The sequence below is a fragment of the Lissotriton vulgaris genome, chromosome 5, assembly GCF_964263255.1.
Source record: "Lissotriton vulgaris chromosome 5, aLisVul1.2, whole genome shotgun sequence".
In the NCBI taxonomy this organism is placed as follows: Eukaryota; Metazoa; Chordata; class Amphibia; order Caudata; family Salamandridae; genus Lissotriton; species Lissotriton vulgaris.
Genome location: NC_141693.1, coordinates 1700736594 through 1700764557, shown reverse-complemented (window position 1 = coordinate 1700764557; position 27964 = coordinate 1700736594). Strand labels below are relative to the sequence as shown.

General features: G+C 43.1%; 2 protein-coding genes across 14 annotated transcripts in view; one reads left to right on the top strand and one right to left on the bottom strand.

Moving 5' to 3' along the window:
* Window positions 1–27964, bottom strand: part of LOC147716990 (myosin light chain kinase, smooth muscle-like) — an 828743-nt gene that overhangs the window by 164009 nt on the left and 636770 nt on the right. For all 13 annotated transcript variants that reach the window (XM_086923858.1, XM_086923849.1, XM_086923852.1 and 10 more), the window contains one exon: window positions 11570–11743. In XM_086923858.1, coding sequence (XP_086779984.1) covers window positions 11570–11743 — 174 coding nt within the window. The remainder of the gene's footprint in view (window positions 1–11569; window positions 11744–27964) is intronic.
* On the top strand, window positions 1332–3731 carry LOC147716992 (E3 SUMO-protein ligase KIAA1586-like). The gene has a single exon (XM_086919287.1). The coding sequence runs from the start codon at window positions 1332–1334 to the stop codon at window positions 3729–3731; it is 2400 nt and encodes a 799-aa protein (XP_086775413.1).

Genomic DNA, 27964 nt, shown 5'->3' with positions numbered 1-27964 from the left:
TTTTTTTTTTTTAAGCAAATAGCAATGGATAATAAATGCGCAGGTGAGGCCTACAGATTAACTTTTTTTATGTTCGGAAGTCACACTGCTTAAATGTTGTTACTGATGCCCTGGCTTTAGGCTAGTTTGATCATCACGAATCGATGCACAATCATGTTTGTTGTTGCCAGCAGTATGCACTCACTAGCTATTTGTTGCGCAGTTGCAGGCTGCCTGGAAGTGGAATCAGTACAGGATGATTTTGGTGCTAATAACCCCCCATGACCACCTCCAGTCCTGTCAATACAGGTGCCTTTTTACAAGAGAGTTAGTGGACTCAGAGCCAGAATTGCCTGCTAAGGGCAGATGTATCATGTATGAGATTACCTGGATGAGCTGCAAGTCGCATAAGAGCCGCCCTCATCATCAAACATAAGAGAGGAGTTGGTATTAAGGAGGGGAAGTAATAGAGTTTGGGCCCGGGGTTAAATAAGGGGAAGTAATATGTGGTGGTCTTGCTTGCAAAGAAACCAATGGCAATCAGTCACCTGAGCAGGCTCTGCACCAAGAAGTGATGTTGGTATATGAGTTGAGAATGTGCATGATGAGGGTAAGGGAGCCTTTGTCTGACGTTTCCATGATTTCTAGCCAGGGTGCCTTTGTGTAACATTTCCATGATTTCTAGCCTGGGTGCCTTTGTCTGACATTTCCAAGTTGTGAGATTACCATGCTTTCTGGCCTTGGTGGCTATGCACATCCTCATTTAGGTGTACAATTTACTATGCTTTGAAAGTTGATACAGCTAAATATGTTGTGCACCATTTTAGTTTTTTTCTCTTCAAAAAATGTTCTTGAGGGGAGAATGACCCCCATGCAAACATCTCTAGCAGTCATTAAGCTTGCTTGCTATGCACTGTATGGGGGCTGGTCAAACAAAACTTGCCAGGGCTGCTTTGGGTTCCCATTCTGGCCTTGAGTGTCAATTAATGAATACTTTTTGTGAATCACAGTGTGTAACTAACTTTGCACACTTCCACCTTACCCTGCTTTAGTTGTCATGCTACTGCTACAGGAAGCCAAAGCTTAAAAGTGAGGCAAACTTTAAAGACTTTGTGCCTCTTTTCAGTGAGTGCTCATCTGCAAAAGGTCTGAATTTGGGTGGGCAAACCCGGCAAAGTAAGATTATACTTGTAGTCAGTTGTAGACAGTAGATGGTAATATATGTGCAGATGCATAAATTTCTTTGGAGCAAACTGCAAAAAAAAATAATTGTGCATGTATTATTACTTAATTGAATTGACATCACACTTCGCACATGTCTAGCATGTTTTATTTCACTTTGCTTCCCTAGAATGTCGCACAGTGGGCAGAAGAAGATTTCAAGCTACTTCACAAAATTTAAGCCCAAAGACGATGGGGAGCCTACTAATAAAGTAGCTAAAAAAGACCATGTACTTCCGGTGGATGAAGGGAACAACACAGAAGATGAAGTGCAAGAGAAGGCACAAGATGAGAGGGACACCACTACTAGCAGCAGCGTTATCACACCTACAGAAGAAAAGACACAAGATAGTCCTCTCCGACATGACCAGTATCATGCTGTGGAGATTGCTGAGAGTGAGACAGAGGAAACTCCAAGCACTAGCAAACAATTTGACACATTATCGCTGAAACCACATTCAGGCACAGTTTTTAGGAAAGGCATTCTTCCTAAAGGTTGGAAACACGATCAAAAGATATATTTCCAACGCAAGCATCCGTGGTTAATTGTTAAAGGCACTAACCTTGGCTGTTCTGTGTGTCGCCAAGTCCGTGATCTTGGTGCTGAGAAATCCAGGGGAATGAAATTGTCCAAAGAATGGACTGACTCTACTGTGAAGGCATATGGCACAAATCCACGACAACAGCAAAAATCATTGAGAAAAAAGATTGGAGAACATGCACAAAGCAAGGCTCATTTTGCAACTTTAAAAATCTTAGAAAATGCAAAAAAAGATTCTTTATTGCAAGTAACTGCAAAAGCTCAATCTTTACAAATGTCATCAACATCCAGAATATTCCGTGTAGCTTATAAGGAAGCAAAGCGGAACAGGCCAGCGTATGGTTTTGAAACAGAGATAGACTGCCACCAGTTAAATGGACTGGATATGGGTCGAATTTTGCACTCCAATGTAGCTTGCTCAAACATACAACGCCACATATCCTCAGAAATGAAGAGGAAGATATTTGCTCAAATTATTGAACTTTCCCCAAAAATAAGTATTTTACTAGATGAAGGCACTGCGTTAAATAGGAAAAGTTCTTTAATTGTGTACATGCGAATGCAGCTACCTGGCATGGACTCACCAGCTAATATTTTTGTTGACCTCATTGAGCTGAGTGATTTGTCAGCTGACGGCATAGTAAGTAGTTTACTGTCTGCTCTAAAAAAAGATCCTATTAATATAAGTGAGGACTTTCTCTCCAAATGCCTGGTTTCAGTTGCCTGTGATGGCGCTTCAGTGATGTTTGGCCGTCACAGTGGTGTTATAAAGAGGTTGCAAGAAAAAATCTCTCCCAATATTGTAGCCTGGCACTGCTCAGCACATCGCCTGGAACTTGCCGTTCATGATGTCATGAAAGATATTGGCGCTACAAATCACTTCAAAAACTTACTCGACAAGCTATATTCTTTGTTTGCCACATCTGTTAAAAACCGTTTGGAGCTAAAGGAGTGTGCAGAAGTTCTTGACATTCAGCTCTGCAGAATAGGTAGAGTGTTAGATACTCGTTGGGTTGCATCAAGCTTTAGAACAGTAGAAGCTGTTTGGAATGCTTATCCTGCTCTCTACAAGCATTTTACTAGTGCTGCTGTTGATGCTTCCCGTGACAGTTCTAATCGAAATATGTACACCGGCCTAGAAAGGCGATTATCATCTATCCAGTTTGTTGCTAATCTTGGCCTCATGTATGATGCTCTTCAGGAGTTATCAGAGTTATCACTCGAGTTACAGAAACGTGATTCTACAATCATTGATGCCCATCGAGCTATTTGTCGGCAAATAGCAGTGTTTGAGGCAATGGTAGACCGGCAAGGAAAGCATTTCTCACAGTGTAAAAAGGCAATGGAAGAAAATATATTCCAGGGTGTGATGCTGCACAAAGGAAAGACCACTGACAAAATCATTGAACAGGGGCAGTTTTTTCGTAGCCTTGCAGAAAATCTGAGAAATCGTTTGTTGTCTACAGGCGGTACTAATTCTGCTGACAAAAAGGCTGACTATGAGACGCTGATTAACGAAGTGAAAGTTTTATACAAACAGTACTGGCCTGATGAGCTACCTGTTCTTTATGGTGAAAGTGACATTGAGTCTCTGTGTAAAAGATTCAACATTGCCAGCCGAGAAACTATACGTGCGTACAGAGAGTATAAAGAATCTGGAGGAAAAGAAATTAAAAGGCAGTTCAAGGAGCTTTTGATGGCTTTGCACACTATTGCTATCAGTACTGCAGAATGTGAGCGGGGCTTTTCTCAAATGAATCTCATTTGCACATCTACAAGAGCATCATTGCTGACTGAAACAATATCTTCTTTAATGTTTTTAAATCTTGTTGGTCCACCATTTAAGAGATTCAATCCAATCCCCTATGTTCAGTCATGGCTTGCAAAAGGGCGGAGAGCAGCTGATGACACTAGGAGTAAAGCAAGGAAAGAGGAGGATTTGGAATGCACAAGTGATTTAGACTGTGTGTGGGCTTTTCTAGAAAAATAGATGCTAGCCCAGTGTAACTGAAAAATGGGTCATTGCAATATTTTAAAAAAGTTAGGCTTTACTGGACTTTTGGGGAAATTTAATTGTTGTGTACTTTATATAGGTTATTTATTTGCATTGATTGACAGTGTCAATTTATTTAATATTTTCTTATAGCTGTCTCTTGGTTTGGATGTTATATTTATTATAATTTATATAATTTATTTTGTTTCTATAAGATTTACCTTGCTTTTTCATTTTAGAACATATTTATTTGTATTTATATGCTTTATGTTACATTATTTTGTCTTTATAGGTTTACATTTTGTATGGCACTGACAGACTGACTATGGCCATTTTGCACTAATAGCTAGGAGTCTGACTTGCAATACTGTGAAATTCAAACTGCCTCGTCATTATCTATTCCTTTGGCCTAGGTAGCTCTAGGTCCTTTTGGTGGAGATTACATTTTGCTGAGCTTTCTGGTAAGATACAATTCTTGAATTAAAAAGTCATATTTGGAATATATGCCTCTTTTCTAATCTGTTGTGTCTGTGTGATACAGAACTGCATAGTTCCATATTTTATTTAACTAATCTGTGTCTAATAAATGCACATCTATCCCCCAGGGTCTAAGCTATAGTAACAAGCCCACTTGGTAATCCTCTTCTTTTTTCAATTGTTTCTCTAACAAAATACTCTAGTGTACTGAATAATCACATACCCCTTCGGCCACTGGAAGTGCCATGATGACTGACTAATTCAAGTACATTGCATGATGTTGTTCACTTTCTCCGTTTAGAGTGTTTTAACAACATTTTGGTTCATTTTGGCACATAAGCTATGTAAAAGTTGTACCTTAGAATTCATAGACTGTTAAAAATGGCATACATACCCTACCCCAGTATTGTACTCCTTTCTCACCAAATCAGCACATACAGCACTGAAATGGTCCCTTTTCAATGCATTAGTGATTTTAGCTAATTTATTACAACATTGTGCTTTAAATGCACTTTTGAGTTAATCTTTTTCAAAATGTTCACAAGGCAAGGGACCCTCCTATCAAAACCTTACTATGAGGAAGGCTCCCTTGCTGAAATTTCGGATCAGCCAGATATATATATTACCTCTAACTTTTAGCAGAGCCAGTTGAAAATGTGGGTGGAGCCAATATAGTAAGTGGGTGGAGCCAGTGGATGAAGTGGGCGGAGCCAGAGAAAAGTAGGTGTGGCCTCTGACAAACATTTGAGCACCTGCACTTCATTTTTTACAAATTAAGCACTGGATAGAATGATATCCAAGACATAGCCTAATGCTGCCCTGAGTGTATGAAGTGTTAGTTTTGATCAACAACTCCTTCCTCTCCTAAGCACCAAACCAGCATGAACAAGACAATACAAAGGGGAGCGAATAACATGCTGGTGATGTCATTAACTACTGCAGATCAACATTTCAGATATTTACAACAAGCTCTTGCCTGCCCTTCTGCCCCAAGAAGAGACATTTTTCCTGTTTCATTTTTCATGAGATATTTGGAGGTTCACAGATATACAACGTCAAAGTTTCTTTCATGCTGTGGGAAAGTTTGAGCAGGAGAAATACCAGTGGTCATGAGTGTATTTTGTAGCATTTTTTTGATCCTTCTGAAATCAACACATTTTCAACTTTAAACCTGTGGCATTCTAATCCTAACTTTGGCATGTGACTAAAATCCCTTAATTTCCTTTATCTGAAATTGCAAATATGTCTACTTCACAGGTTGTACCATATAAACGTTCAGTATTCTGTTCAGTACTGCCCCAATTATATGTTGCTATCTCCTCCTCACCATGTTCTGCTATTTTATAATCTGCATTTGGCAAGATCCAGAATGCACAGCACTGTCCTACGTATCGCACCACATGCTGACACGACATGGCAGGCTTTGGTGTTAAGTGGCAAAATACAATGCATTTGTAAAGTGGGGACCTTTTTATGACCAGTGGCATAATCCAGGACAGCTTTGCTGTGGTCTATCTCTTTGTTTCAAAATGTTGTGGGTGCACTGCGTGCACAAATAATTCATATGCTGTAGCACGTCCTAGAGTGACAATGACTGACTCCGACACCCCGGACGTGGTACCTTGCACTTTGACCTCTCCCCGAGTAAATGTTTCCTTTTCCAGCCCTGTGGAGGGACTCTACAATGACAGCTCGTCAGGGAACAGCTCTGTCTGTCTAATAATTACTCCAGAAGAGACTAATGAAAATTCGGATTAGAATCCAAGAGTGCTGGCTGGATCTTTCATTTCAGTGGTGCAGGGTCCAAAGCCTTTGGTTTTTGGAATGGTTCCACAAAAGGAGGTTCAGATTTCTTCCTGGACCATGAGATGCGATGCCACTAACTTTAGACTTAAATTCTTCTCTGATGTTTGTGTCTTTGATGCTAGAATGGGTTGTTTCCGCGCTTTTCAGCTCTGTCATTCTTCAGGAAACAAAGAATGGATTGAGAATTACAAGTTAATATTCTAGTCAACCATCGGTGGAGTCAAAAAGAGATGGCTTGGCCGAAACATTAGTAGCAATGTCTAAGAAAAAACTCAGGAGTGGGGAGCACATTCATGCAGTCATTCTGATACTGGATGGTAAAACTGGACTGGTGAGTAGTATTTTTATTTCTTTTATTGGCATATTTACAAAAAATATACTAGCCAATTAGCAGGACCCCATCAATGCTGTAGATTTCCAGTAAATTGAACCCCTCTACACCCACCTGCAGTTTTCAAAAGCTCGAGAGTATACAGGCGTCCCTGCTCAGATGGAACGATGTCCGCGGTCGCCACAAATGGACAGGCACGGGGTACTTCACCTTAATTTGAGGGCCAGACAGAGTGCTCATCAGAGGTGGATAAAAGGCCTATGACGGGGTGGAAATGCCGGCAGAGGGGGTTTAAGAACCAGAGCACATTGTAGTGTTCAGAAAGATTGTCTGACCGAGAACGGAGCACACAGATGTCACTGTACAAATGTAAAGAAGGCAGAGTATTGGCAAACATACTATCATGAATGCAAGTATGTACAGATAGGTGTAGGCTTACTATTCCACATCTACGTACCTTGAAGATACATATGTCATCAAGGGACCCATATGTGAAGTTTAGTAGAGTGAATTTCTACTTACCTACATATGCTCTTCTCCTCGTAATACTATTGTACAACAATATTTTGTACTCTATATGATGGTAGTATATATTTAGGGTTCAGGAAGATTTGCAGAAGAACTGAGAGAGAATGAAGGGAATAATATCTCACAATACAAGACAACCTAACTCGGGTGGAAATGTCACAGTCCGGGCACGCGGAGGCTGCAGACAAGATATAGGCTTGGGTGCAAAGGCTTGGGGTGAAAGTCTGAGTCAGGCTGCTCAGCTTTGAAGGTTTATGGACAGGAAACTATGGTTACAGAAGACTGGGACACGAGACCGGCTCTGGATGATGGACGAACCACAGCATGGAGAGGAGAGAGGTGAAGGACTCTGCCAGAAGTTCAGGAGGTTCTTTAGTTATCTCTTTACAGTGTCTCAAGGGCCAGGACATAGTAAAGAGGCAACCGATAGGGTGGAAGGTGTGAATGTAAGTCAAGCGGCTGAGGCAAAGATTAGAGTCGATGCAGCGCTGCGATTATAACATCAACGCCTTTCCTCAGTGTGTGCGGTGGTTGATGTGATGCCAGATCCTGTTTGTTCTGAGTATGGTATACAGGCGAGGTAAATATGGCATGTAACAGAATGCTTCCATGTTTTGCTCAAACCATTTTCAATTCATTAACGCTATTTGTATCTGTGTCTTTTGCTAAATATCTTTCCCTCACTTTTCCGCTCCTCTACCCTCCACTGTAGTATTCCTATTCCTCCTCCTCTTCCGCCCTGAAAGGTCTTGTGGCTTGGACCATCATTTAATGGCCACCCACTCCCCGACCACAATCTGTCTTTATTCTTCTACCGATGGGTTAACCTACCTCGCCAGGATACAGTTCAGCTTGGGCCTTGTCGATGGTGAATAGAGCCCGTTTCTGAGCAGGAGGACCCCAGCAGAACCCCAGCAGCCTGGACCCCAGCGTTCAAAGCGTCTCCCGTGCCTCCAGTGCCTTTGTATGACTGTGAAGTGGCCTCACAGAGCCCTCACTAGCTACAGTGATGGGTGTCAGCGAGCCCTACAGAAACTTATCTACTTTAGCAGCCCAGATAAGCGTTGCTGAATATAAGGTACATACCAATTATTTTGAAAGGTTTGCACAGAAAAACCACCCCTCCGGGGTTGCAGTCTTTTCATAAAACATATAAAAGTACAGAATAAATACAATTCCTCTCTGAAAGTCTGAGTACTCATAGTTTCTGCGATCTGGGTCGATGTCCTCAAAGAAGTACTCAGACACAGCTGTCTGCATGGCGTGGGAAAGATCGCGGCTAATCTCCCCTTTGAGATAGCAAATTGGAAGAGGAGGACTGGCCTACAAGGGAGTTGGGGGGATCAAGAGGCCAGTATATCCGAGGGGTATTCCATCAGAATATTGAATCAAAAATGTTAAGCGGCCAAAATATTGAGGACTAAAATATCGTGAAGGTAATTATATGTAGGTAAGTAAAGGTTTACTATACTAAACTTCACATAAGTGTACCTTGAGAATGTATGTATATTCGAGATACATAACTGCAGTGGCGGCCACCATAAACAAAGGGTGGTGAGGCGGGTTGGGTTGCGCGGAGGGGAATACAATATTAAAAAATATATAAAACTTACCTTTTGCCTCCGGCCGCCTCCAGCGTCTCATCGCAGCGCCTCTCCTCTTCCTGCCTGCTGGTCCCAACAGTCCCTGGGACAGACTCCCTGCCCAATCCCCCCAATAAAGAGCTGCGAGGGGATTGGTCTGAGCAGACAGGAAACACACCCTGCTCAGACCAGGGAGTCTGTGGGGTTTCTCCAGCCCGGCTGCTCAATGCAACTGGGCTGGAGAAAACCTAAGTGTGCATGCGTGTTTTGGTCAGCCTGAGACGGGTGGCCAAACACATATGCACACTTAGGGAGTGGAGTGCACGTGGAACTTCTCCCTTCTCCCGTGCTTAAGCCCCGCCCCTCCCAACACCATTGGCTCAGAGTCGGCAAATATGAAATAAAACATTGCAAGACCATCGTTTTATTTTACAATTGTTGGCTCTGAGCCAGGCAGTGTGCCACGCTTCTCTGCCATTACGGAGGAGTCACCACTGCGTAACTGTAGCATTTCGATTAGTAAACCTATACATACTTCCATGCAGGACCACTGGAATTAAGTGATTCTGCGGTACAGTGTTTTCCGCTTAATTATGGATTAGCCGGATGTGCTACATAATCCAGTATCTGCAACTTTTAACAAAAAAATTGTATTTCTGACTGAAAAAGTTACTATAAACACAGCAACACATTGCTGTGCATTGGAAGGCCCTTCATAAACACTGACTTGTCGACCTATATTTCTTTACATCTGAGCATTAAAGTCTCTACAAGGTTACAATTACGATGCTACGTAAGAACAAGAGATAATTCATTAAGACATGGAATGTATATTTGATTTCTTTCATTTATTTTATATCTTTTGCATAACAAATTATTTTTTTCTTCATTTTCTAGTGATCATTTTATCAAAGTTACAAAACAGTGACATGGTAACATATGTATATATAATTAAAAAATGCATGGTTGGATCATGTCTAAACACAAACCCCTAAGCAATACACATAAAATAACTTTCACTCATACCTTCATTCATACAAATTCAAACTTTCATACCCATTATTCTAACACTACTGACAATAACACAAAACAGTGAAAAAAAGTGAACATGTATCGTGTCCTTCGATAGACTCCTCAGAATATGGCTAGACCTCGTTATCTTATTTCTTCCTTTTTGTTTGAGGGTTAGCAGTTTTAGTGCTCCTTTCCTTTCCTTCTCCAGATTTTGATTTCTGATTTAAACTGAGGGTGTCTGATGCGTACGGCCTACGTACGTTTCGGTGATGTGCTTAGTTTGCTTCACCTTCTTCAGGGCCAACATGTAAATGGACAACAGACAGGTGCATACATACAGTTAAAACCAGGGGGTTTTCATTATCTGTGTCTGCGTTGACACTATTAGGACCCTTTTAGGAAAATAGATTTTATGGACAGTCGTGTCTCTGTGAGGGTAGCTTCCGAAGAGTTTTGGATCCTCCAGATGTATCTGCGGTTAGGATTAAAGGCTATAATGTGAGTTCTCTGGGCCTATGTTATCGGTCATTATTTCTTTGGGACCTATATGCAGAGAAATCTACTCGCATCCATGGGCGCCTCCGGACGATGTCACTGCCACTGACCAAGTCACTGACCAAGTCAGTGGCCGATGTCACTGCCACTGACCAAGTCAGTGGCAGTGACATCGGCCGGAGGCGCCCATGGATGCGAGTAGATTTCTCTGCATATAGGTCCCAAAGAAATAATGACCGATAACATAGGCCCAGAGAACTCACATTATAGCCTTTAATCCTAACCGCAGATACATCTGGAGGATCCAAAACTCTTCGGAAGCTACCCTCACAGAGACACGACTGTCCATAAAATCTATTTTCCTAAAAGGGTCCTAATAGTGTCAACGCAGACACAGATAATGAAAACCCCCTGGTTTTAACTGTATGTATGCACCTGTCTGTTGTCCATTTACATGTTGGCCCTGAAGAAGGTGAAGCAAACTAAGCACATCACCGAAACGTACGTAGGCCGTACGCATCAGACACCCTCAGTTTAAATCAGAAATCAAAATCTGGAGAAGGAAAGGAAAGGAGCACTAAAAACTGCTAACCCTCAAAACAAAAAGGAAGAAATAAGATAACGAGGTCTAGCCATATTCTGAGGAGTCTATCGAAGGACACGATACATGTTCACTTTTTTTCACTGTTTTGTGTTATTGTCAGTAGTGTTAGAATAATGGGTATGAAAGTTTGAATTTGTATGAATGAAGGAATGAGTGAAAGTTATTTTATGTGTATTGCTTAGGGGTTTGTGTTTAGACATGATCCAACCATGCATTTTTTAATTATATATACATATGTTACCATGTCACTGTTTTGTAACTTTGATAAAATGATCACTAGAAAATGAAGAAAAATAATTTGTTATGCAAAAGATATAAAATAAATGAAAGAAATCAAATATACATTCCACGTCTTAATGAATTATCTCTTGTTCTTATGTAGCATCGTAATTGTAACCTTGTAGAGACTTTAATGCTCAGATGTAAAGAAATATAGGTCAGTATAGAGGTTCCCCTCATTGTTTGTTATAGACTGTCACTCCCTCCTCTAGACCTTAAAGTATCACAGGGAGTCCCCATTCACCTATGTTAAACACTGACTTGTCACATAGCAGTTCCTATAGCAAAATAGTGGCATAATACTATCACAAAATGTGCTGCATCACGCTGCATAATTTGCCTTTGCTTACTGTATAAACTAGTCTATCCTGCCACATAATTTGGTAATTCCATGTCACATAATTCCAGTGGCCCTGCTTATATGTACTTACCTTCATGATATTTTGTCCACAATTTTTAGGCCTAGATACTTTGGCCTTGCAATATTTTTGTGTTCGATATTCATATTCTAACATACAAACTTTGAGAGGCAGCTAGGACAGAGTTAATCACAAGACAGGCTGCCTCACAAGATAGTTGTTACGGAGCATAGCACTTAAATGATAGTCGTTTTACTCTTCCCCAATCCTAGTAGTCTTTCAATGTGACTGGTATGCATGGAAATCTCCCAGTTTCCCCAGAAGTCAGTTCATCTCTGAGTTAAAAAGGCAAAACATACCCTTAGTGAAGGTGTTCTGTGAAGGGCCATCTTTCTTGGGGACACATGCATGGCTGCCATTTTGAAGATGAATGTCATCAAGTGACGTCGGGGTTCGTGCTTTAATTTCCTGAAGGTCATCCTTGGGTGCTGCAGTGGCTTCTAATAAAAGTACATGCTGTTTCTTTGCTCTACCTAAAGATAATAAAAACAGAAACAAGAACAATACCATCACCCATTTACAGTAAATCATTTAGTCCATTCAGCTGATTAAAAAAAAAATAGTTTTAAGTTCAATCACATCAAAAGTTTACAATAATAATGTGGCGGAATGTGTCCTGCCACAGTCGATCGACTACACACACACGCACACGCACCCACACATGCACGCACACACACACACACACACACGCACACACACACACGCGTAAAAAGTGTTCCAGGACACAACAGTGCCTATGACTATTAATGAAGAACCCCTGAGGGAGATCTACAAGTGAGGTTTTATTATACTTTGTGTTTTTCCCCTCTACTAGGACCCTTTTAAGGAAACACTTGGCAGGTTTCATATCTATTATTCTCTGCAGAGAGGCACCATGGCTACTCAAGTAATCAAGAAGGGGGCTCAACAGACCATCTCTGCATCCAGGCCCTGACAGTTTCAGGATCGGCCTCCAGCAGCAGTTCTAAAGTGCTGCTTAGTCTCAACCTGAGGTTTCAAGCGCTGCTTAAACCAACTTTATCAGTACAACAGAGGGCATAGTCTAGCGTTGATGCCCTCCTGCCTGGTTCAAGTCTAGCTCAGTATCAGAAAAGCATGGTTATGGAGCCGAAGAAGCTGCCTATCTGAACATGTTGTTACCGGAATGTCGGATGAAGGCTCGTCAGCGTCTTCTGACGAGCACAGACGGGCTTGCCTTTCGTGCACCACCAATGCACCCAATGTACGCACCTTATGAACAGCTGCATCGCCCCTGTGTGGAAGTACCAGTCTGCGGAATATGGAAGCCGCTAATCCACTCACTCTCCTTGCCCCTAGTAGCACCCGCCCCATGTGACACCCAAAACTAAGACACCAGATAACAGAAAAGAGCTGTAGAAAGAGGTAAGGAAATGAAAGAGGGACTGAGGAATCAGTGGGTGGATGGAGACACAGACAATTTCAAAGGTCTATAACAATAAAACAACAAAAAACAAACCAATAATAAGGTAACTTCACTAAGGTCCCTTAAAGTAAAAGTAAGGAAGCCAACTTGTATGGCAGATAGCAATGCCAATTTTGCAAAAGATTAGTTATCAAATATAGTAACAGACAAATTAGAAGCCATCGCACCTCACTGTATCCCAAATCATCTTAAGAAAATAAGAAACTTATTTGAGAGGGCATGTAAGCAAGGATGTGAGACAAATAACAATTTGGAGGAGCAGAGACAGACTTGGAATTACTGGACCAAACCAATCCAACTACTGCTGCTCCCACTGCAGCCATCATACAGCACAGAGAAGGCAATGCTGGAGTCAGCTGACAGTGACTGGGTTCCAGTTGCACTAACCAGGTACTGCTGGGGGGGAGCCCCACACTATTGCAACTATGCCGCAGAAAGAATTGCTACCGGAGGAAGCCCAAACTGATGAAGTCCCAGTGAATAATTGGAGCCGGTGGTTTCAGGGGCTCAGCACCGGCACTTAATCATCAACACCCGTGCTTTCATGAGCACCAGTTAAGGATACATTCATTTATGGGAAGATTAAGTGATTTGCCCAGAAGCACAGGATGTTGAGACAACATGTAAACCTGGTTCCCTAGCTCTGAAGTCAGCAGCTCAGGTCATTACACCACCTCCTCTCCCCACATTCATGGTTAGTAGTTGGTTATGTTTTAGGCGGTGCTAACAGGAGATATGGGCTGGTGAAAGCTGGCTCATGAAGACAGCACCAGCACTTATTTCATTACAAGTTAACCACTGTGAGGTCCAATATCACTGAGAAGGCACTTCTTGGGGAAAGTCATGCTGATGGGATTCCTTACACTTGGAAAGGTTGCGAGAGAAATATCTCGCAGTTGGCACCCTAAAACACCAAGATAAGGCACAGCTGGAGGAAAGTCACACGACTGGGGTCTCTTTCCATTGAGAAGGCACTGCTAGAGAAAAGTCACACTAATGGGGTGCCTCACCATAAGGACGGCACTGCCAGATAAAGCTCCTACTACTGAGGCCCCTTTCTATTAGGAAAGCAGTGCTGAGGTTCTACAGGAGCAAGAAAGCACGGCTTGAGAAAGGGCGCTTGTATTAAGAAGCCACTACTAGAGGAACATCAACTTACTGGAGTCCCTGACACCATCAAGACCATGAGCACAATCCACTCCGGCGCTTCTTCAGTCCCATTCCCGCACCACGTCTTCAACAAAGCAAGCAGCTCCATCACACCCCACCTACGCAATGTCAGAAAGCTCTCCCTTGAGACCGCGACCTTCCTAGAGAGCTGGAAACACACCGAGATTAACGCCCTACTCAAAAAACCCAAGGCAGACCCAAAGGACCTCAAGACCCATCTCTCTGCTCCCCTTTCCGGCCAAGGTCATCGAGAAAATCATTAACAGACAGCTAACCCGATACCTCGAAGAGAACAGAATCCTGGACCCTTCCCAGTCAGGGTTCCGCAGCAACCACAGCACCGAGACTGCCCTCATCGCCGCCACCGACGACATCAGGACCCTGCTAGACAATGGGGAGACTGCAGCACTCATCCTCTTAGATCTCTCTGCCGCCTTCGACACCGTCTGCCACCGTACACTACACACACGCCTCCACGCCGCAGGGATCCGAGACAAGGCTCTGGAATGGACCACCTCCTTCATCTCTGGCAGAACCCAGAGCGTCCACCTCCCCCCGTTCCATTCCGAAGCCTCCGAGATCATCTGCGGCATACCCCAAGGATCCTCCCTCAGCCCGACACTGTTCAACATTTACATGCCCCGCTTGCACACGTCAACCAACAGCACAACCTCAACATAATCTTCTACGCCGACGACACTCAACTGATCCTCTCCCTCACCAAGGACCCCTCACCGCCAAAGCCAACCTCCATGAAGGAATAAAGGCCGTCGCCGACTGGATGAAGATCAGCCGTCTGAAGCTGAACTTGGACAAGACGGAGGTCCTCATCCTCGGCTACAACCCATCAGCCTGGGACAACTCCTGGTGGCCAACGGCACTGGGGGCAGCCCCGACCCCCACCGACCAAGCACGCAACCTGAGAATCATCCTCGACTCAACGCTCTCAATGACCAAGCAAGTCAATGCTGTCTCCTCCTCCTGCTTTAAAACTCTCTGCATGCTCCGCAAGATCTACTGATGGATCCCGACAGATACAAGAAAGACAGTCACCCAGGCCCTCGTCAGCAGCAGACTCGACTACAGGAACGCCCTCTACATGGGAGCCCCGACCAAGCTCATCAATCGACTACAACGCATCCAAAACGCCTCGGCATGACTGATCCTCGATTTACCACGACACGGCCACATCACCCCCCACCTGAGAAACCCGCACTGGCTCCCCATCAACAAGAGGATATCCTTCAAGCTCCTCATCTACGCACACAAGGCACTCCACAAGACTGGCCCAGCCTACATCAACACGACGGCTCCCCTTCTACACCCTCAACCGCCAGCTACACTCCGCCGACCAATCACTCGCCACCGTGCGGCACATCCGAAGAACAACCACCGGCGAGAGATCCTTCTCCCACCTCGCTGCCAAGACATGGAACACCCTCCCACTGAGCCTACGACAGACCCAAGACCTGCTGACCTTCTGGAGGACACTAAAGACCTGGCTGTTCGATCAGTAGCCCCCCCCCCGCGCCTTGAGACCCTCGCGGGTATGTAGTGCGCTTGACAAATGGCTGATTGATTGATTGACTGGGAAGACACTGCTGAAGCCCATTCGCCTTTCTGTGGTCTCTTACCACTGGCAAAGGACTGCTGGAGAGAGTGAACTCTCTTGCCATTTGGAAGGCACTGCTGGAGAGAGTTCCCACTGTTTCAGCCTCTTACCATTGGGAAGGCACTGCTGGGAAATGTTGCACCACCCAGCTGCATCCCCATTGTGAAAGCTCCCACTGCTGTGTCCTAAAGCACAAGAGCAGCACTACTGTAGACATGGCAGACTGCTGGGTTCCCATAGCAGCAAGCGGGCATTGCTGGAAGAAGCAGTTGCAATAGGGATCTTAAGGCACTGCTGAAAAATAATGCACACTGCTGTGGAGCTATACCACTTGGAAGTCATTGCTAGAAAGTACTCACGCTGATGGGGTCCCTTGCCTTTGGGAGGGCACTACTGCAAGAAAGATCACTCCTGGAAGTCATCATACGTTTGTAAATAGGCAGGAAGTGGGAATAAGAGTAATGTCTCTCTAAACCAGAGCTTAGAAAATATGGTTGGACATATCATGCATAAGGCTTCGTCTTGAACAGACATTAAAATGCCCATTATGCCAAACGCATCATTTCTAGATACTATCACTTCATCCCCTAGGTATGACTCCTATATATTTCTTACTGTCCCCTACACTCTTTCACTAATCCTAACCCTCAAAATATAGATTGCCAGTTATAACTCTCACTCTAATACATCTTACATATTTAATTATGTTAATAGTAATTCAATTGTATTACATTGAAAATAGGGCTTCAGTAGCCTTAGCATGCTATATAGCATATTTATGATAATTACATTACATAATAAATGAGAAGTTTAAATATTTTTTAAATCTTGATTACAGTAATGAAAATAAATTAATTCAGTTAAAGTCAAAATGTTCCCTAATAAATAGTAAACCTTTAATTATATTAACATTACATAATATTAAATTAAATTGAAAAATAAAGCTTCCTAAAACTGAAATAATGTAACTATTAAGACCGTTTCTGTCACTAAGTTTATTAACGTAGATTAAAACCACAACGTTTTTTTTTATCTTGTTAACACGTTTTTTTAACTTCTATTTTTCATTTTCAAATAATAAAACATTTTGCTGCATTACATTACAGTGAGATAGATATGGACATGTAACAGACAGAGGAGGTGTGATTCGCTTTAGTAATCATAATCCCAAATTTCTTCCCAGGAAAGGGTGCTTTAGTGGGCAGTCTCGCCTAATCGATATTACGAGCATATACATTGTCTTCCATACAGATCAGCCCTATTCCTTTGCTCTCATCCCCATCCCCACACAGCCCAGTACTATGATCCTCTGTGGATTCGAGCTTGCAGCCGGCGTAAGGACGACATTACTAAGTTCTCTCCAGACACTCAGATGGTCTATCAGTTTGTCGTCCCTTCTGTTCAATTTCAAATGTGAATCCTACGCCAGGACCCATTCCAGAACATCTCCTCCTGAATAGTCTATTGTGGGGGAATGCTTTCCCATCCTGGTAATGGCCGCCTTTCGTTTAGCTAACACTAAGGACAGTTGTAAGAACTTATAGGCCATTTTACGCTTCTTTGGCTTTTTAACGTATCCAAATCGGCAGGCCAGTGAAGTGTCGCATATGTGGATGTGCGTGATCCTACGCAGTTCCGACACCACTTGCGTCCAGTAGTCCCGGACCACGGGGCACCACCATGCTGAGTGTATAAAGCCTTAAAATCGTGTCAAGGGAGGTTTATTTTAAATATTCGCGATAAACCTGAGACCACTAATTCTGAGGTTTTTGAGCACCTTTCAGTGATTTCAATGTTTGGGTGGTCCAGTCTGGGGAGTATAGGACCCAAGCCTTCCCTGTTTTCACAAGTGTACGAAGCCTGCACTATTGACATTACATGGTGGGCATTTATCAGGTTTGAGGGGAGTTATGTGGTGGAGTGTGTTTTGGAGTCACATAAGTCCTGTGAAGAAAGTTATAATGGATCAATTTAAACAGGGCATTAGAAGACACAGTACGAGTAAGCCCAGCATCAGCTGCCACTTGCTGTCTGTCAATGGGGCTTCGGGATCTGCTTCCCATGCCTCACATGACGTAAGTAGTGGGGTGGTCGCATCCTTTCTCATGGGTCTCTAGAGGTGAATTATCAGGTGTCAGCCTGCCACACATATCAGAAGAATGTCCAGTGTACTTGTGGCTTGCGGAAATGGCGGTATGTGGGCCAAATGTTTTGGGCAATATCTGCCAGTCCTGCATAGTGTAGATACTGCCCCTGTCCCAGTGTGAAAACATCCCAGGTCTGTTCATATGTAAGAAAGTACTCGGCCAGGTAAATGTCTCCCATGGTCTTGCACCCACCCTCTCACCAGGTTTGGAAGGACATGAGCTCCATCATTTGACTGACCAGGTATAATATCCATATTGGGAGCTCCCGATAAAAAGGGGCATGTTTCAGTATCGTTTCGATGTACTCTTGCAATACATGTGCCATGTGGCGCACCATGAATGGATGGTCCATGCTAATTCCTGATCCCTCCACTAGGGCCACAGGCAGAATTTCTGCTGTCACCATTCCCACCAGCAAGCCCTGTTCCCAGGTGCCACCACCGTCAACCCATCGTTGCATGTGTGCAGCATAGTAATACTGGTCAAATTGGGGTATTTCAAGATCTCCCTCCTTGTAATACAGGGAGAGAGTCCATAGAGCCACTCTACTATGTCGACCAACAACGAGGCATGTGCAGACTGCATTTGTTTAAAATATGTCTTGGGTATTTGACAAGGTAATTTCTGCAACATGTATATACATCTGGGTAATATCACTATCTTGGAAACCGCTAGTCTCCCCATTAAAGACAGCGGTAGAGTGTTCCAGAAGCCGACTGAGTTCCACAGCTTAGCGAGTACTCGATCCATATTTAAATAGAGTACCTAAGTGTCTGTGTGTGACACTTGTATGCTCAAGTAACGAAAGTGGGACAGCTCCCAACGCAATCTTAGGCTCAGGAGCCTATTTATTGGTAGAGTGGTTGACTTTGCTAGTGAAAATATTAGAGACTTGGCTTGATTGAGTCGGAGACCTGAGATACCCCCAAAATCATCCAGTAGTTGCAACAGCTTGGGCAGAGTGTCTTGCGGGGAGGCCACATAAAAAAGGGCATCATCCACATATAGTGAGATCCCGTGGGAAGTGCGCCCCAATCTAATTCCACTGCTACCTAACTCCTGCTGCAGCCAGATCGCTAATGGCTCTATAACCAAGGCAAATAACAGAGGCGACAGGGGACAGCCCAGTCGGGTTCCTCACTCCAACAGCCATGTGCCGGAGGGGTTTCCCCTCCACTCATACCCTTGTGCACGTTTTTTCTTAAAGCAACTGAACTCACTATCGGAATTGCGGGCCTACAGCTTTCAGTACTTCCAATAGATAAACCCAGTCAACTCTATCGAACGCTTTCTCCAGATCTATCGATACATTCGCTAATTCTTCATCCCTATGCTTTACTTTGTGGAGTATGTGAATCAGTCTTTGCAGATTCATACCGGTGTGCTGAACAGGAATAAAGCCATATTGATCATAGATCAACTACAGCATGTGGGGCGCTAATCGGTATGCCAGCAGCTTACACAATATCTTGATATCCGAATTAATCATTGTAAGTGGCCTATAGGCAACTGGGTCTGATTTATCGCCTCCGGGCTTCAATAGCATACAAATCTCCCCTTCCCTCATTGATGAGGACAGGATCCTGGTCTGTTGTGCCTCTGTCAGGCCCTGGATAAGAGCCTGCATTACCGTCGCAGAACGCTGGTAGAAACCCGTCCCCCCCTGGCACCTTCACCCTTGTTAGCATCTTCAGTGCCTCCCGAAGCTCCTCCTGTGTTCATTGTACATCCACCTTGGCCACACTCAGAGGTTCCAGTCTCAGTAGGGGCAGGATCTCCAGAAATGGAAGGAAGCGGCCCAGAGTAATAGCGTGGTCAGCCATATAGACCTGCTGCAGGTGCTGCTGGAAAATATTTATAATACCAGACCTAGTGCCAAACCTGGTGCCATCAGTAGATACCAAATAGGTGGTAAGGGGTGGGGGTTGATCTCTCCTCAGTATCCATGCAAGCTACTGGCCTGTTTTATCCCCTTCCCTATGTAGACGTCGTCTATACTGTTTGAGTGGAAATTTATCCAGGCTGTCCCAAGTGTCGCCAATTCGCCTGCACAGTGTTTGTTCCTGGGGGCCGTCCTACCGTTGTGAGAGCCCACCCATCTGCAGTTCCGCCAAGGCCCTCTCCCCGACAGTGAGCTCACTCTGGAGCTGTCTCCGAATGCCACATGTCAGACCCAGACACTTTCCCTTCAATACAGCTTTCATCGCCTCTCACTCATTAGCTCTGCGTGTTGTAGAGCCCTAGTTGATCGTCATATATAATCTGACAGTGCCCATGACAATGCCTCCCTTCCTTCAGGGTCCTCTAGGATTTCCGCGAACATCCTCCAGGAGCGAGACTCTTCTGCCTTTCTACCCCATCCCACAACACAGCTGACTGGTGGATAATCAGATAGAAACCGTGCCATATGTGTCACCATGACATCATCCAATCTTGGGATGTTGGCCATCAATATCCTGTACAGCCTACTATGGGTACAGCTTGTAGCCAAATAGCATGTATAGATCTGCTGCGTTGGGTGGCTCAGCCTCCCAACATCATAAATACCCAGGTCGCACATTACCTCTTGTAGGGCTTTTTTCATTTATTTTTTTCATTTAGGGTTTTTTGCATGCTCTAGGGGGCATCCTTTCTAAGTTAGGGTCCGATATGCAGAGGGATCCAGGGTAAATCCAATTGGATTCCATCTTTGTTGGAGGCTTCAGCTTTTGTATTCCTGGAGCTTAACATGAGGCTAGACAGCTACCCCATGAAGTCCACTCTTCATTCTGGGGTTCAAGTGGGAGCAGGATCTGCTCTTGTGGTCTCTCTCCACGGGTAAAACAGCAGGCTTAGCCCTTCTTCTGAGCTCCAGTCCTTTGGTTCAGCGGGTGCAGTCCTTCTTTTCTTTTCCACCAGTCCAGCAGTGTTCAGAAAAAGGTAGCCAGGGGTGCCACCTATGTGCCTGTCACAAGCTTGTGAGTGAGAGTGACTCCCTAACCAACAAGGAAAGGGTTCCAGGTGGCAATCCTACTCATTTTGACATAATGTCCTGGGGGTTCAACTCTAAACAATCCCACAATCCCCTACTCTGCAAACATCCAACATGGGAGAATCTTTGTTCCCCTTGGTCAAAGCTCATGGTACACCCAGGTGTGTATATGGAAGTGAGGAACTCCCCTACAAAACCAATTCTGGGACAGTACCCTCACCCCCTCCCCCCAACTCACCCTCCTCTCCCTCCCCAGCCCCCACTGGGATTGATGCCACTTGGACAATGGCAAGAGTAGGGCCAAGGTGTGGGTGACATCTTCTGACCTACAAGTATCCCCTCGGGCATTGCATCATACGTGTAAGGAAACAATGGGATCACATGCCAAACCTCAGCACCACTCTAATAAGAGCAGGGATGGGCGACCCCCCTTTTTTTTAATAGAACTGTCACCCACTCTAGATGTGGCATGCTTCATCATTGGGTTCACCACTGGCTCCCAAAAGTTCACGCCCACAGAATCATGCCTACTGACTTTGCCAGGTCATTTACAAATGCAAAAAAGGCTTATTGCTTTTGACAGAACACTTATCACAAATTAATGGCCTACTGCCTTTGTTAATGATCTCCTGGAACATTAATCTGAGATCATCCACTAGAGCATGATACCACACTTTAGGTAGAGCAAATATATCATAAAACATCAACATAAGATTCTCCAAGAAAATGGCTAACATGGGTGCATTAATAGTCTATCCTTTGAGAGATAACTTATAATTACAGCCAGACTCAATTTTATTTCCGAGGGAACCTCCAACCCTTTGCAACTCCTGCATAGTTTTTTGGTTGCCTAGAAACCTTACTGAATCCTATCCCAGATGCAAGTACCCTTTGCCAAAGGGCTTTGACAAAGGTTAGGGCCAGCATGCAGCTCATGTACCTTCTGCTCCTTCGCAAATGCCTTCTACCTCCAGACAAACCCAAAAGGGCTCATTTTCTTTCTGCATTGGGGTCCCCTGAGCCACACCACTGATCCTCTTGTAGCCATCCCGAGTAATTGGCGTGGGTGCCCCATCGCTCCGGAACCCCCATTCTGGTAATTACATTTTCTCCACAAGTGCGCCTGTGTTTTCCACATCATTTGGAGATCTTTGCTTTACAGAGCAGTCCCTCTCTTATAGGCCTCTCCAGATGTTCAAAGTTCTTTGTCTTTACTGCATATCTGTGATAGTCTTGTCTAGATAACATCCTTTGGCAGGCACAGTTCTCGAAACCCTCTCGCAGCACACTGGCGTCTTCCCTAAAGGCAGATGCAGCACCTCGTGTATAGTCATGAAGCATGTCACCTGCACAGCTCCTCAGTCGCCAGACTGGTAGCCTGGCAATTCCACAAGGGAGGCTATGCTCTTGGTGATGTAGTGCAGCAATTCCTTTTCTCCAACAAGTAATTCCCCTTTCTACAGGCAATCTACAGTTCTCCTTTCCAAGGTGTTGTCTAGGCTGTCCCCACTTTCAAAATAAAAGCATCAATCAGGTATTCTGGCTCCGGAGCTCGCATATTTCTCTTCCAGTCTACACTGTGGGTTCTAGCATAAGAACCCTGGCACAATGACATGGACTTCTACCAAGTATGTACCATAGTTGTGCATCCAGAAATAAGGAGGTCAAGGATTCACCTATGGAGCTTTTACTGGCCGTTCCTTACAATTTGATTATTTGCCCCAGGCTGATCAAGCTAACATTTTTGTTATTCAATTTTGGCAGGAAGTGGAGACAGAGCTGGGCGTGTGCTGGAAGGGGAATCTGAGACCAAGGCACAAAAAAAGAGAGAGAAAGGAACCCCTCACTCTATTACTACACAAAACCGTCTATAGTACAGCTTCTGGGCAAGAATGAAGCAAGAATGAGACAGGAATGTCCCTACTCTTCAAGCATTTGTCTCCCATCTTCCTTTCACAGGAGACTCGTCTGCTTTAAAGGACCACAAGAATGTTCCATAATCTACATGCTTTTCTGACACGCTCTCTCCGACATCCAACTTGTGTCTCATTCACACACAGTAGATCCACAATGGACTATTCCCAGTCAGCGAAGCAAAAGAAACACACTCCAATCCGTACATGCAGCATGCACAGTGCACAATGACTCTGTGTACATTTCCGCTGTAACCTACCCAGAGCTCCTTATACTAGCTGAGCACAGGCCACTGAACTTCTACTAAAAGGCAGACATTGTAGGCTATAGCGAACAATTCATTTTCACAAGGCTTCCATTGGGTGATACTCAAAAGGTCATTCAAAAACAGAGATCCAAATGTCCAAGTGGAACTCTGCGAAGTGCACACACTACGCAGAGCTCTGCGAGCGGCGAAGTTCCTTTAGATAGATGCAGTTTGCAGTGATTGCCAGTGCCAGGGGCTTGTCCGCACTGTGCAATCATCGTGAACGGCATCATGCACAGCACAAGTGGGCGCTGCTTCTTTTCTACCGATTAAGTAGAATTTTACTTTCTCAACGCGAGTGGTGGCGAGCATACGCTACCACTCGCAATGAGAAATTCTGACCGCCCTCGATGAGAAATCTCACCGGGAGGTTGATTTTCCACCCTGAAAAGTTAACAGTCCCTAAGTATAAAGAGCAATTATTCTCACTCTAGCACAAGCAAAATACTCGCTACAATAATACCACTGCCATACTGTTCAATACACCACTGTAACCAAGCTATTTTATATGGAATGCGAAATAAACATAAAAATAAAAATAAAACTATTTATTCCTTATATCAAAGCATGTTTGTTCATTTTATTCAAAAGCAATACATAGACAATCAATATTTAGCTCCCAAATATTTTTTGTCGTAGAAATACATGATTAAAATCTCATAATAAAATACATCACAAAAATATCACAACCCTAAATAACAAATTTCATAATACAGGTTACAATGTTCGAGAAAGTAGTTGTCGACGCAACGTTTCGGTATTTTTTACAATTCGTACACCTTCTTCAGGACAATTTCTAGATAACAGAGAACAAATAATTACTTCACTGGTCATTTGTATTTTTAAACAAACATATTGTAACTCGTGATCAGTAGGCAGATATTTAACAAAAAACAACTTTTTTTCATATATACTCTATAATACAATATCATTTCTCCAGGTCACAACTAAAGGAGTACAATGATGTATTCACAGTGAATCTTGACAGAAATGCTATATAGTGTCCTTGCCACTCTATTAATGATATACATTTTATGATTGATAGAGGAAAACATTTTATTTTATAGTTTATCTCTCTATTCTCCATCTCTTGTCGCATATAACGCAGGGCACTTTCTCACATTACTGAATACATAAATTTCAAAGACCCCCATATCTGTGTGAATTCTATTAAATAGATTAGTTTATCCAATATGCATAACCGTCACATACCTCAACCTTTGGTTTTTAGAGAGATGATCTTTTGGATAGACTGCAAAGGTTTTTTTAAAACATGAACCCTTGGTTTAGGTGTGCAGTTAATACTGCTACTCGCATCCGATTGCTTCTGTCCTTAATGGAACAAGAAGGTTACAGCTATTAGAGTGCCAGAACAGACATGATGGTTTCCCTTATATATGGTATGGCTAAAGACTTAAATTACCTCGGAATGTAGTTATGTTTCCCTTAACATCACCCAGAGGGGCCACCGATATTCATGAACGAATTCCGAATAAAATCTAGAGTAATATTTCCCTGTTATACTGGTCAAACAAACGCCCTTATGGAATTTATAACCAAAGGTCTTTGGAAAGTTACTTACCAAATAAACAGGAGGATAGAAATATATATTTATTACTGTTTCTATCGCCGTAGCTTTGGCTGATAATGTGCTTATTTTGACGGCAGATATCCTTTTGGTTTAGGCTTAAAACATGCGATTGGTTTTGCATAATTCAATCTGTAGGCAAGGAAATAGAAAAATATAAATAGAATATTGTATATTCACCGCCATTGTGGGCAAAAATGTTGTTCGCTGATTCATAATTACAACTTATCGAATTCGCTAAATTTTAGGATATTACATGTCTAAAGAAGACGTTGTCCATATTGTTTGATCCGGCCTCGACATCTTATTGGCATGTACGTTCCTTGCACAGTTCACCAACACTCAATAGCTACAGTTAGCGGTCTGGGTATCGATAAATCCATAAGGTTTAAGTTAAGCATGTCAAGCCCTGATGCGGTAATAAACATGAGTAAATATTACTGCATCAGGGCTTGACATGTAACGTTGGTCACACAATATCAAACAGGCACGCATCTTTGTTTTTGAACCTAGAGTAAGGCAACTGACCGTAGGCGAGTGTTCTTAGAAAGAGGGCTGCGCGGTAATATCGGCAACTTGCCAGGAGATGCACAGTGATTAATGGCAACATGCGTGCACCCATCTTCTGAACGCCTAGCGATATAACTGGAAGCAGGCGTGTCTACAGGGAACAGGAGGCTGAGCAGCCATATAGAAAATGCCAAGTGGTTTTTCTTCTGGGGTTCACTCCGGTTTGCCTTCAGACTATAGTGGTACAATATATGGCTAGGGCTGCTTAACTTAAACCTTGTGGATTTATCGATACCCAGACCGCTAACTGTAGCTATTGAGTGTTGGTGAACTGTGCAAGGAATGTACATGCCAATAAGATGTCGAGGCACCCATTAGATGCCGGATCAAACAATATGGACAATGTCTTCTTTAGACATGTAATATCCTAAAATTTAGCGAATTCGATAAGTTGTAATTATGAATCAGCGAACAACATTTTTGCCCACAACGGCGGTAAATATACAATATTTTATGATTATTTTTCTATTTCCTTGCCTACAGATTGAATTATACAAAACCAATCGCATGTTTTAAGCCTAAACCAAAAGGATATCTGCCGTCAAAATAAGCACATTATCAGCCAAAGCTGCGGCGATAGAAACAGTAATAAATATATATTTCTATCCTCCTGTTTATTTGGTAAGTAACTTTCCAAAGACCTTTGGTTATAAATTCCATAAGGGCGTTTGTTTGACCAGTATAACAGGGAAATATTACTCTCTTTAGATTTTATTCAGAATTCGTTCATGAATATCGGTGGCCCCTCTGGATGATGTTTAGGGAAACAGAACTACATTCCGAGGTAATTTAAGTCTTTAGCCATACCATATATAAGGGAAACCATCATGTATGTTCTGGCACTCTAATAGCTGTAACCTTCTTGTTACATTAAGGACAGAAGCAATCGGATGCGAGTAGCAGTATTAACTGCACATCTAAACCAAGGGTTCATGTTTTTTTTAAAAACTTTGCAGTCTATCCAAAAGATTACCTCTCTAAAAACCAACGGTTGAGGTATGTGACGGTTATGCATATTGGATAAACTGATCTATTTATTAGAATTCACATAGATATGGGGGTCTTTGAAATGTATGTATTCGGTAATGTGAGAAAGTGCCCTGCGTTATATGCGACAAGAGATGGAGAATAGAGAGATAAACTATAAAATAATATGTTTTCCTCTATCAATCATAAAATGTATATCATTAATAGAGTGGCAAGGACACTATATAGCATTTCTGTCAAGATTCACTGTGAATACATCATTGTACTCCTTTAGTTGTGACCTGGAGAAATTATATTGTATTATAGGGTATATATGAAAAAAAGTAGTTTTTTGTTAAATATCTGCCTACTGACCACGAGTGACAATATGTTCATTTAAAAATACAAATGACCAGTGAAGCAATTATTTGTTCTCTGTTATCTAGAAATTGTCCTGAAGAAGGTGTACTAGTTTTAAAAAATAACGAAACGCTGCGTCAACAACACTTTCTCGAACATTGTAACCTGTATTATGAAATTTGTTATTTAGGGTTGTGATATTTTTGTGATGTATTTTATTATGAGATTTTAATCATGTATTTCTACGACAAAAACTATTTGGGAGCTAAATATTGATTGTCTATGTATTGCTTTTGAATAAAATGAACAAACATGCTTTGATATAAGAAACAAACAGTTTTATTTTTAGCTTTATTTCGCATTCCATATAAAATAGCTTGGTCACAGTGGTGTATTGAACAGTATGGCAGTGGTATTATTGTAGCGTGTATTTTGCTTGTACTAGAGTGAGAATAATTGCTCTTTATACTTAGGGACTGATAACTTTTCTGCCTACTTACCCCTACTCCAGCATTGGATTAGTCAGGGGACCTCTTCTGTTTTTTGATTTTCCACGCTCGCACTCGCCAACTTGATGTTGTCGCTCGTGAACGAAGAGAAATCTCTCCGCGAGGTGGATTTTCCTAGCTCGCGCTCACCAGCTTGACATAAACGAACGCGAGCGTGGAAAAAAACTCTGCTCCGCAACGCGAAGCAGTTTTTGGGAAATCCGCGAGCTACGCATAACACAGAGTGCGTAAAACTCCGCAAACTCCACGAGGGGAGCGGAATTCACTGCCCATACTTAATATTTACAGGGGATTATCGCCACCAGACCGTCACTTTGTATGGCGGACTGGTGGCGATAAGCCCATCGCCTTAATTAGAAGAAAATAAGGCAGCTTTTCACACAGCACTTAGCATGAAAGGGGCAGGCAATGGGTGTTGCAGTGAGCATTCTGGTGCAACACCCATTGCTTTTGACGCTGCCCCCTATTTACAAGGGTGGTGTAAATATGGGGCAGCGCCAAAAATAAGACTAAGGAAAACCTGATGTGAACCTGGCAAAACGAAGATAAATTATGAATTTCTCCTCATTTTTTTTTCTGAACAAAATGAATTTCTCCTCATTTTTGCTGTTTTCTATGTGTGCTGCATTCTGCAGCACACATAGAAAGAGCAAATTGCCACTAGTGATTGTTCATGTGCAGGATGGTTTCCCTTCCAGCACATAAAGAATCATTGAATAATGACGAGTTGTAAATTCTATGTGTGCCGCACAAAGCAGCACACATAGAAGTTACAAATCACCATTATTACTTGTTTATATGCAGGAAGGGACACCTTCCTGCACATGATCAATCATTCCCTGCAGCACAGGCATTCTTGTGCAAGGGTTCCTGTTTGGCGCTAGGCAGCTAGATTGAGCGCTAGTTGAAACGCTGGGGTGCGCCGCAATCTTGTGAATACGGAGCATCCCTGTGTTTTTAAACTGACGGAGCGTGGCATTAGCAATTTTGGAGCTCCAACGCGCTCCACCAGTTTATTGTAAATACGCCCCAGAATCTCCTCATTCTACTTATGCTCCCATGACTCCACTGTACAGGTCTGCCACTCAGGGGCTGCATATTGATTTATGTACTTATTTTCTTGTTTTTTTTACCGT